General features: G+C 33.4%; 1 protein-coding gene across 1 annotated transcript in view; it reads right to left on the bottom strand.

Annotated features, from left to right (window-relative positions):
• Positions 1–366: 366 nt before the first annotated feature.
• CLIC4 (chloride intracellular channel 4) overlaps positions 367–11,843 on the bottom strand; it is a 67,292-nt gene continuing 55,815 nt past the window's right edge. The window contains exons 4-6 of the mRNA XM_036914756.2: positions 11,579–11,685; positions 2,144–2,325; positions 367–1,581 (exon numbers count right to left, since the gene is read on the bottom strand). Coding sequence (XP_036770651.1) covers positions 1,417–1,581; positions 2,144–2,325; positions 11,579–11,685 — 454 coding nt within the window. The 3' untranslated portion in view covers positions 367–1,416. The remainder of the gene's footprint in view (positions 1,582–2,143; positions 2,326–11,578; positions 11,686–11,843) is intronic.

Genomic DNA, 11,843 nt, shown 5'->3' with positions numbered 1-11,843 from the left:
CAGTCACAATCACAGTCTTTGGAGTAGTGCTTAGAAAGCCCATTTTTAAAAAATGAATAATTACATAGCAAGCTTTTGTTTTATTTATCACCATGTTCATCCTCCCTTAACAGAGCACATACGATTCCTGGTTCAGACTTCAATTTAAAAAATAAACACGCAGAGTGCTATTCCTCAATGTGGCTGTAGAAAAATTTAATTGAAGGAAGTGCAATGACTGAGATTAGGCAAAACTGTGGTAAATATATAATCACCATAACAACTATAATTTAGTCCAAAAGGAGTGAACCATTCTCCACTAAGGTCTAATAGTAAGTGAGGGTGGAATGGAAAAGGTGGCCATCTGTGTTTTATCTTTTTTTAAAAAATATAGAATGGATAATGCATTCTTTAAATTATCCACATTATATTAGAAAGAAAATTTACTTGTCATTTCGATAAACCCACCCTAAGGTTAATGTCTGTAAGTGTTAATTTTTCCATTACCAATCATTGTACTGCTACAGCTTAATCAACTAAGTAGTTTATATAGTGTTGCTCAAAAGATCTACAAATATCAAGGTCTATGCTTACCTAAAAAGGAGCTTTTTAAAATAAAGAAAGAAAGCACTTATGTTCAAAATGAATGGCACTGGGCAAAATACATACAACAACACATTTGGACAGATTATCAGGTGCCCATTGGTTTCTTATATGAATAAAATGCTTGAGGAAGATCCTGAGACTATCATCCCCCCTCTTAACTTTTAGCTTCTACATAGTGTCAGATGTTATAAGTGGTAAGATACATGCTTTCAGGCAAAAGTAAAAATCCATGTACAAAGTAAAATAGCAAAATCTGTAGTGACTTTGTGCAGAAGGCTCTCTTTACTCCTGGTAACATCCTTCAGCAACTTATCTAGGATAGACTAAATTGAAACAATATTTTGATACAGTAGCAATCCTTTCATATACTCATACTAAATATAAAATTCCAAAAATACATAAATATTCCTTGTACCATGCATTATGCGCCAGTTTTGGGCTGACTGATGAGGTCATGGTCACTCTTTTAAGTTAAACATCACATCTCAAAAGTTCTGCCATTGATCTGGCAGTGCACGGACACAATGGTCAGGGCTGCAGAGAGATGGCAAACTACCTCTGCAGTGAGTGCGGATGGAGTGTCTCCAAATAAGAGAGGAGGACATGGGGTAGGGGAGGTAGGCAGGGTGAAAGAATTTTAAAATAATACTGCTTAGGAGTGTATATTGAAAGATGGCTACTATAATTTGTCTACCCTTTATCCTGATCTTGAATAACTGCATGTTCATGCAAAATAAAGTCTCTACTTTGTAGGAAGAGGAGCAGTCTGTTAGGAAAAGCATATTCTTAGTCAGGGGAAGATGTGAAGATATCTCTGTCAGAAGTGCTATTTTACTTGGTAAGTCTTTTGGCTACATCACTATATGCTATTTCCACCTCCTTATCACTGGGACAGGTATTGGTGAACTCATCCCTGCTATAAGCATTAGTTAAGTATCTCCAGATGCCAGTCATTCCTTTTGGAATATCGAAGTTGCGATATTTTTTGGCCACCACCTGAAATACAAAGGGATCAAAAGTTAACATTTATTTTCTGTGACCTATAAACCAGACATCTCTCTGTTTCAGAGCAAACTAATTCTGTGAATCTCTGAAAACTGCTTCTATTTGAAAAGAAGTCTGTCACCTTCATTCTAACTAGAGTTTTCAATAATGGCAAGGGCTGCAAACTACACCAGAGATTCAGAAGCGTGACAGTGATTATAAATGCCTGTGTCAGCCATCCATCCAGACAGCCAAGTGTCATCACTGGATAAATAAAACACACGCACTATTTCAAATCTCTGTTTCTCCTTCTTGTGATCTGTAATGCACAACTAGTACTTATTATTATCCATTTAACAGAGTGTCTCAAACAATAATAAGGGATCAATAAATGTATTTCCCCTCAAACAGAAAAAGCCAGTTGATCACAGAACAGAATTTGACAATGTAAGTCAGTGTAGCAAACTCCAATTTAAAGTTACCTGTTACATCTTTGAATATTTTGCAGTCACAGAAAAACACACACAACATACTAGGCCTAAGAGTAATGGGACACCACATGTTACAAACCTACCTTGACAATGTGTAGTTTAGGCAGCAGGTTGCAATCAGCTAATGTCATTTCATTGCCATCCAGAAATTTACGTGTAGAAAACTTAATGTCCTCCATACTATTCTCATCAATTTCATCAGGGAGGGGAGAATTCAGATACTCATCCAGCTTCTGTAGTGTTTTCAAGAGACCCCTCTCCAAAGCTGAAAGAAAGGTGGGGATACTATAAGAAGGAAAGACACACAAACCCCAAACATGGATATTTTCTTGACTCCATATTCTGCTCCATCTGCTTTAGTACCACACTGTTTTAACTACTGTAACTTTATAAGCAATCTTGATATCAGGTAATGTTAAGTTTCCAAACATGTATTTTCAAGATCACCTGAGCTATTCTTATTCCCTAAAAATTTTAGAATTAGCTTGTCAATTTACACACACACAGTGAGAAAACCTGTTGGATTTTTGAATGATCTAAATTCAACACAGTTCCATCTTGAGAAGAACTGGCATCTTTACAATACTGAGTCAATTGATGAATACCATTTATTTAACTCTTTAAAGTTTCTTCAGTGTTTTATGTTTCATATGTAGAGGCCTTGCCCATTTTTTCTTAAGATTTACTCCTAAATGGCTGACATTTTTTTTTGTTTTGATATCATTAATGTACAATTACTTGAACATTATGGCTACTAGACTCCCCTATTATCAAGTCCCCTACACATACCCCATTACAGTCACTGTCCATTAGTGTAGTAAGTTGTTATAGAATCATTACTTGTCTTCTCTGTATATACTGCCTTTCCTGTGTCCCCCCCGCTACATTGTGTGTGCTAATCGTAATGCCCCTTTTTAAATGGCTGACATTTTTGATGGCATGAATATTTTTGTTATGCTATTGTTTGTGGCTAGAATGCAAAAAAAATACAACTGATGTTTATAATAGCTTTATATCCAACAACCTTGCTAATTTGCTTGTTATTCTTACAGTTTACCTGTAGATTCCTTTGGATCTTCTACATACAGAAGTATATTATTTAAGAATGATGACAAATTTATTCCTTCCTTTATAATTCTCATTCTTTTCATTCCTTTTTCTTGACTACTTTATTGGCCAAGACCTCCAGTACAATGCTAAATAGAAGAGACTGTGAGCACCCTTCTCTAGTTCTCAATCTCAACAGAAAATTTCCCTAGTTCGCCATTAAGTATGTTCATTATAGCTTTTTTTGTAGATTCTCTTTGTCTCTGCTATATCTAGTTTGCTAAGACTTCAATAAATAGATATTTATAATTAATACGTTTTATCATGCATTTTTTCTTCTTCTGAAATGATGTAATTTTCCTCCTTTATTCTATCAGTGTGATAATCTATACAGATGTTTTTAATGTTTAAACAATCTTCCATTCCTGAGTTAAACCCAACTTGGTTGTATTATCTTTTTTCTGATATTACTGCATTTGGCACACTTTCAGACTTTCACATCTATGTTTGAGAGAGACTGCCTGAAACTGTGCTTTCTTTTGATGTTCTTGTGTGGGTGGATATCAAAGTTGACCTCAAAGAAACAAGTTGAGAAGTATTTTCCTCTTATCTGTTCCCTAGAAGAATACATGCAAGACTGATGTTACATCTTCCCCAAATGCTTAGAAGAGTCCACAGTGAAGCTCTCTGGATCTGCAGTTTTCCTTGTGAAATGGTTTTAAAGATTAAAGACTATTTACATTTTTAATCCCTTCTTATAATAATACCGTTACACTATACTTTCTGTAAATTTATCCAAGTTTTCAAATTTATAAGCATACATTTTTTCAAAGAATTCTCCAAAAACCACGTAAAAGATATGAAAAATTTTCATATTTGCTTTATGGCTCAGCTTTATAATAAATTTCGCTAAGTGTTCCATGTTCATTTGAAACATTAAAGCACATTCTTCCGTTGTTAGGTACAGTGTTCTATATACATCAATGAGATTAAATGTGTTCATTGTGTTGTTCAATTCTATACTGTGACTGACTTTTTCTTTTTTGGCTGATTCTAACAGTTACTAAGAGAATGAATTAAAATCTCCCACCAACTGTGGATGAGTTTATTTCTCTTTAAGTTCTATCAAATGGCTTGTGCATTTTGAGGCTATTTGGTAATACAAATATAGAATTATCATACCTTCCTGGGAGATTAAACTTTTAAATCAGTTTGAAACATCCTTCAATTATCTCTAGTAATGCTTCTTTCCTTCAAGTCTACCCTATCAGTGTAGCTTTGCCAACTTTTTTGGCTAGTATTTACACTATTTTACTTTCAACTTTCATGGATATACATATATATGTATGTGTGTTTTTGTGTGTGTATTCTTATACAAAAGCAACATATTTTTAATCCAGTTGGCAAAGTTTAACTTCAATATGGAGTATTTAAATCATTTATATTTAATGTAACTACAAGCTGATCTAAATGTGCCATCACATATTTTCTACTTGCCCACCTGGCTCTGTGTTCTACTCTACTTTCTTTATTTTGGATTGTTTTAAAATTATTAACTCATTTCCCTCATATCCGCATGTTATACATTATTTTACTGGTCTTTGTTCTCTTGACTTAAATTTAAGTTTAATTACAACTTTCACCACTTCCAGGATAATATAAGTACCTAAGAACCCTCTAAGTCCATTAAATCCCTCCTCTCCTGCATGCACTTGTCACATGTATTAATTCGACATATATTTTAAATTCCACATGGTATTAGTTTTGTATAGACAGCATTCATTTATATTTTACAATATATTTTTACTACATTTTGCTTTCTCTTCCTTCTTGCATCTCTGGGTATTCATCTGAAATCATCTCCTTTTGCCTGAAAAGTACTTTAAGTATTTCTTTTGGTATGGGTCTGTTGGATGAATGCTCAATTTTTGTTTGCTTGAAAATGTTTATTTTGCCCTCACTTTTTAAAATTCATAAGTACAAAGTATGTCTTAATTATTATATTCTTGCATTTTTCAGCTGACAAACTTTGAACATTTAGTAAGAGAATTAATTCTCAGAGCAGCCAACGGACATAGGAAGGATAGATACTATCTTACTTTATAGATACGGAAATAAAGAAGTAGAGAATTTGCCTTATTCTCAGTATCAAAGAAAAGAGATCTGACTTCTTAGAATTTGACTTGTTATGACTACTTGGAATTGATAATTGAATGGTGAATTTTAGAGGCTCACAGAAACGGCAATAAGAAAAAGCTGACTGGTTTAGCAAGTACACATAATCCAGTGCTATAAATATAAATGTCACATCTTGAGGCGAAAATAAATTATTTGGATGTATTTGTTTTCACTCTTGGAGAGTTTTTAATTGCTTACAGAATTCTAACTCACTTTCTTTTTCAGCTCTTTGAAGATCCCAGATTGTCTTTTGGAGTCTACCATTTCTGTTGAGAATCAATGCTCAGTCTTAGTGCCTTTATCTTGAAGGACTTTCTCTCTGCCACTTTTAAGATTCTATCTCTGGTATTCAGCAACTGATCATGGTGTGCACAGATGTAGTGTTCTTTGTACTTGTCCTTCTTGGGTTTTGTAATTCTTGACTCCATGGCTTGTTATCTTTCATCAAATTCTTGGCAATTACCTCTTTTAACTACAGCTTTTGACTACATTTTCTCCTCTCCTTCTGGGACTCCAGTTATGTATCTGTGAAACTTTTTTCATTGTGCTCCACATTTTACACTGTTTGGTTTTTTTTTTTTTTTTGGTCCTTTTGTCTCTTTGCACTTCCATTAGACATTGCCTTCTGGCCTATCTTCCAACTCACTCTTTCTTTCTTCATCATTGTCTAATCTGTTAAATTCATGTATTAAAGTTCATAATTTCAGTATTGTTTTTTTAAATTCTAGAACTCCCATTTGGTTCCTTCTGATAATGGTTCCTTTGCTGAAATTTTCCACTTTGTTCTTCTACTTTGAATATATACATTAGTCATTTTAAAGTCAGTATCTGATAAATGAATTCTTTATGGTTTTTAATGTTTTCAAAAAATGTATTAGTTACATTCAGTCCTTGACATGACCACTATTACTGTTAGATTTTTAAAGCCATTAAATGTTTAAACTCAGCATTGATTTATATTAAATAATCTACTAAATCATGAGCTTTTTCCTTCTAATTCTTGTTATTAAATTTAATGCATTATTCTTACTTCTCAAATCATACTGTATGTCTGCTGAAGATAAAGTCTGTGCCTTTTGCTTCTGCATATCCCATCAAATCCATGGCAGTGTACCTATGCACATATTAGACACTGCCCCAGACTAAGTAGGGCCAATAATTAAGTATAAAGTTTTGAATTTCTTAAATGGAGATGGCTCAAAAGTAAATTTGGTGGAAATATATAGTAGGCTCTTTTAAAGTCCGATGAGATATTTGACTATTATATCTTGTGGGAAGCTAGAAATGAGGTGCACACTGCTTGTTGCTATAGAACTCTAGTAGCCACTTAGATATAAAAAACTGGTAATATTTTTTACTTAAGTACGTATCAAACAAATTGGAATATCAAGTGACAGACGACAAGATCAAAGAACTACCTATTTTATTAATAAAAGGTCACTCTAGTCATAGCCAGGATCAAGTTAGTTCATTTCTTAAAAACAGTTAAGCAGCATGGCACTGGAATCCAGTAAAATAAAGTTGATGAGTTAAGAGAGTCAATTTTTCAACTGGAGAAATGACAAGGAGTCAAGATATTTAAAAATAAAAGATCAAAAATACAAAGGCAATATATAACCTTTTATTAATTATATACAAGCTCTGATAATGCATACAGTCAGCTGAAATTTAAAGTTTATAAACTAAAAAGAATGCAATGTGAGAAACAGCTAGGTTAGTAAGGAGTCCAGGGCCATGACAGAAAACTTTTCATGGTTGTACTTAAAAGGACAGAAGATGAGAAGGAGACAAAAGAATCTCAGGACTATAAAAGATCAAACTTAAAAATTCAATGTGCTTCCTATCGAAAGCAGTGAATACAGAATAAATACACAGTATATATAAAGACTTGTTCTTTGATCAGATCACAATGAACACATCATAAGGAAGATAATAAAGAAGGAAGATTATATTAACTGAACTCAAATACCAAAATAATGTCTCAAATAGCACTTGAGTTGTATGGCAAATTTGAGTAAGTTTATGATCTTCAATCTGCTCTAAATCAATCCCCTTCCTGAATTAGTTCTCAAATGTATACAACAGAAAAATAAAGTATCCTAAATGTACAAGGTTTATAACATACGATGCTTACCATCCTAGATGCAAGGCATGAATTAAAATTAAGAAGCTAAGCAAAACGTTCTATGTACTGTTCTTTATAGTTTTAGACTTAGCAAAGCACCTGCAATGAAGATGAACTGCTGTAGCTGACTAAAATGTTAATGATTTTTCATAGTTAAGAATCTCAGAACAAAGGATATATTAAAGAAAACAAAGAATGCTGAATTAGTCTGATAGCAATTTTTATGCATCAACATAAGAAATGGCCAATAAAACAGAGAAAAACAGAGATTACCAAGAGGTAAGAGTATCACTAACAGTTTTGAAGATAAGCCATTGCAAAGGAATCTGAAATGGTTAAGCTAAAGAAAACATCAAGACTGACCACTAGAGGGCACTAGAAGGCCATCAGAAAGTAGCTCCCTATCTTCTGCAGTTAAGCAGCGCTATTATTCTCAATTCCCTCTCTGTGGCAATAATGCTGCTATCTCTAAGAGGTATTTCAAAAACTCTCAAAAAAATTAAGTAATTGCAATAGGGGCCATACAATTAGCTTTAAATTCATTATGGAAACCAAAACAGCTTTTTTTGCCTATGAGAATACAACAAAATTAAAAAGATTCACACACACACACTTACGCACCCACGCATACACACACACACACACACACACACACACACAAGAATACAACAAAATTAAAAAGATTCACACACACACACACTTATGCACCCACGAATACACACACACACACACACACACACACACATGAGAATACAACAAAATTAAAAAGATTCACACACACACACTTATGCACCCACGAATACACATACACACACACCAGGGTCAGAAGTGTGGGGAATGAATACTTGCACGTGTACACTTTTACGAGACAAAACCTTTTGATCTATTTGGAATCTAGTACAAGGACATTCATTGGCAGCATCGTTTGTCATAATAAAAAAAAGTGAGACAATCTGGATGTCTATGAACAGGGTAGTGATTAAATAAAAATTCACATTATGGAATATTAAGCAGCATTCTTAAAAAATAAGGTAGATCTCTATTTCAATATGGAAGGATTTTTACCACACAGTATGTGAAAAAGACAACTGTAGAATGTAAGTAAATACATGAATATACATTTATATACAAGGCTTGAAAAATTTCATAGCAAAAAGAAGGATACATACTATTAGGGAAGAGGTTGTATGAAGTGATTAAGAAGGGGCACTGAAATTTTATTTCTAAAATACTTTAATTTTTTTCAATAAGCATGCATTACTCTATTACTTGTATAATTTGAATGAGTAAATGCAAGATAGAAAGTATTAAAAATATTAAAACATAACCATACCTGCTGTAGAAAACAATACAATTTACAAAGAAGAAAATGAAAATTATCAGCACTTGCATGGATAAAACTGTATTTTAAAGTTATTGCTAGTCTTAATATAAAGGGTAATCTTATACAAATAATTTTTTAAAGGCCAGGTAACACATCAGTGGAAAACAGGGAGAATTACTGAGTATTTAAAGGTGATGAAATATACAATGCAGTTTCATAGCTACAATGAACAATCATCCTGATTCTAAACACTTCCAGAGACAGAGAGAGGGAAGGAAGAGAAAAGGGAGCCAGGAGGGAGAGTGAGTCTTGAATAAAAAGGTATTAGAACCTATAGATGCTTTGCCTCCATTTAAAAATAGGAATTTGGACATTATGAAATATGCCTCAAAACATAATAGGCAGATTTCATCATTGCTAAATTCATTGATCTCTTAAGAATATTGTAAGTACCAACAGACTAATAAAACATCTATTAGTTACATTTGGGAGCTTAATAAAGTATATAAATTAAATTGCAAAACTGAAAAAATTTAGTATATCTGGGATGAGCCATGCCTAACCCATCCCCATGAAGGGAATTACTCATTAATTTCTCTTTTAATGCTTCAAAAGATCATACAAACTCTTACTCCCATTCAACTTGGACATGTTACCAAAATAATTACACATTTTGTCTATCATCAGTATTCCTTTATTTTATTCTTTAAATCTTACTTACTTTGTACCCCAATCTATGCATTGGTCTTTCTGTTTCACTTTCACTAACCCAACACCATAGCAGCTAGGCATCAATCCCTTACCTAAAATTAAGTTTTAAAATGTCTTAAAATTGTCCAAACATACTACGTTTTGTAAAATATTTAATAGGCTGGTAAAACAAATCAAAGACTTGCCCACTCTGATTTGCCAAGTAAAATGACAAATCCATTTCTGTGTAAGTTGTTTATTGTTTGGGGGAATAAGGAGGTGGAATCACTTATTTCCTAGTCTTTCATAAGGCATTTAATTGCACTAAACAGACATATAAGAGACCTGCGACAAATAAACCTAAGGGAGACCCATGATGCTCCAAAGTGACTTGGAATATTGTTTTCTAAAGTCTCATGGTAATGACAGGCCCCCTTGGGAGGAAGTTGCTTGGCAACTGGAATTCTTATTTACCAATAGGTAATTTAATATAAAGCCCTCTAAGTTATGCACTGTGTAATCCATTATGTTGTTTGTTCTTGCTGGTTATAGAATTCTAAGGACAGTGAGTGTAGGTGGCTACTTAAGACAGTACCAAACTGATAGGAAAAAATAGAATACAAAGTTATACTTAAATGAGTCACTTTCTTCCCTATTCTCTCCCCATTACCCTATCCCTCAAAGCATTTTTTTTTAAGCAAACACATTTTATTCCCCTTTCTTCCCCACCAAGTATCAAAAAATTCATCCACCCTCCAGCTTCTAAAAGCCACATGGGGAAATAAAAACATGATTTAACTAATAAGAGCTCAAAGAACTATGCAGCGAGAGCACCTGGGTATAAAAAGGACAATTTTATGGAAAGAACATCACCTGCATTAAGGAATGACACAGAAAAGGTACTATCTGTGGATAGAAGGGGCTCCAATATAACTGTTTACTTTGTATGTGAAATACTTAGACAGAAACATTAGTCAGGAAAAAGGCAATTACTAAGGAAGATGGCTCCCAGAAAAGGCAGCTACTGGAACACATTTAATAGATGTAAGCGAGGCCTGAGCAAAAGGTTTTTCCCCTTTTCTCTTCTCTGTAGAAAAACAGTTCATGTAGTGATTATTATTCCAGACACCACTGAAATTCAATACTAACTTATAAAATGCTGCAATTTTAAAATTTAATTATCAAAAAATAATAGCCTGAATAGCTTGGAAATCTGCCTACTGAAATAACATAAGGAAATCAGCAAGTGTTTCAATTTATAAAAGATGTTTATATTTATATGTTTTTTTATTTCCTTTTGGTATTCTTGTTCATTTGCTGCTATAACTTCTACCCAAAAGAACCCCACCCGCACTCTCAAACTGTCTAAAACTATGATGGATTAAAGTGTCTTCAGGAGCTGGGACATCTCAAAGAGAAGAAAAAGGAAAATACTCAGTGCTGTAGTTAAAGACAAGGTTCATTAAATGGGACCTCTTTGAAAGAGGCTTCCCTTCGCTATGTATGTTTGGTAAAAGGAATAAGAGACTGTCCTTTAATAAATAAAATTGCATCTGTACTATCTAAGCAATTCTCACCATGAAAATATGACTTAATATAGAAATTCTAGGTTTAGGATGCACAGAAATTAGGAAGGCTGGTGAGTCTAAATGCTGTCTTAGAGCAACTCCAAAAATTGCTCTTTAAGAATAATTAGCACAAAAATCTACCCAGACTGATTTTAGGCTGCTAGCACTCAATAATAAACAAAAGGTTCAGTAATAATTTGAGCTAAATTACATCAAGCTATCTCAAACCACCCAATCTACTGTTTTTGATGCACTATTAATTCTATGCATAACTCCCTTCACAGTAACTTCTAAGAATATGAGAACAAATTCATTTAATAAACATTTTATCACATACCTACTATATGCTAGGCACAGTCCTTCTAGCTAGAAACAGAAAAACAGTAACTTAAGGATTCACTCTAGTTTATCATCAAATTTCTGATCAACTCTTTAGTCCAATTTTTTAACACTTACAGGAATGTCTGGACTCCAAAGTAATCATTTATAATCACTGTCATTATCGGGTATTTGGGTTTTGTTTATTTGTTTGGGGGGTATTTTGCAGTGGCAATTCAATCATTTGGAGGTGTTTTTGTTTTTTTACCTTCATTAGCCTCTGGCCTTGAATTCTTAATATATGCAGAGAACTTGGCAAAGATGTCCATTCCCGCAGTATTTGATTCTGGGTGTTTTGGTGAAAGCTTTAAGTACCTAAATTTAAAAAGTAATAATGGATTATAGATACTCCAAAGATACATTAGCATAAATTCAATCAACAAACCATTGTGCTAGCAGTTACAGACATCTTTTAACAGTTATTACTCTGAGAAATGCCACCATCTATTTTATATGTTTTTTCCTTAGGAAAC

Source organism: Manis pentadactyla, chromosome 4 (assembly GCF_030020395.1).
Source record: "Manis pentadactyla isolate mManPen7 chromosome 4, mManPen7.hap1, whole genome shotgun sequence".
Classification (NCBI taxonomy): Eukaryota; Metazoa; Chordata; class Mammalia; order Pholidota; family Manidae; genus Manis; species Manis pentadactyla.
The sequence above is the reverse complement of the archived record's forward strand: the minus strand, read 5'-3'. Positions and strand labels throughout refer to the sequence as shown.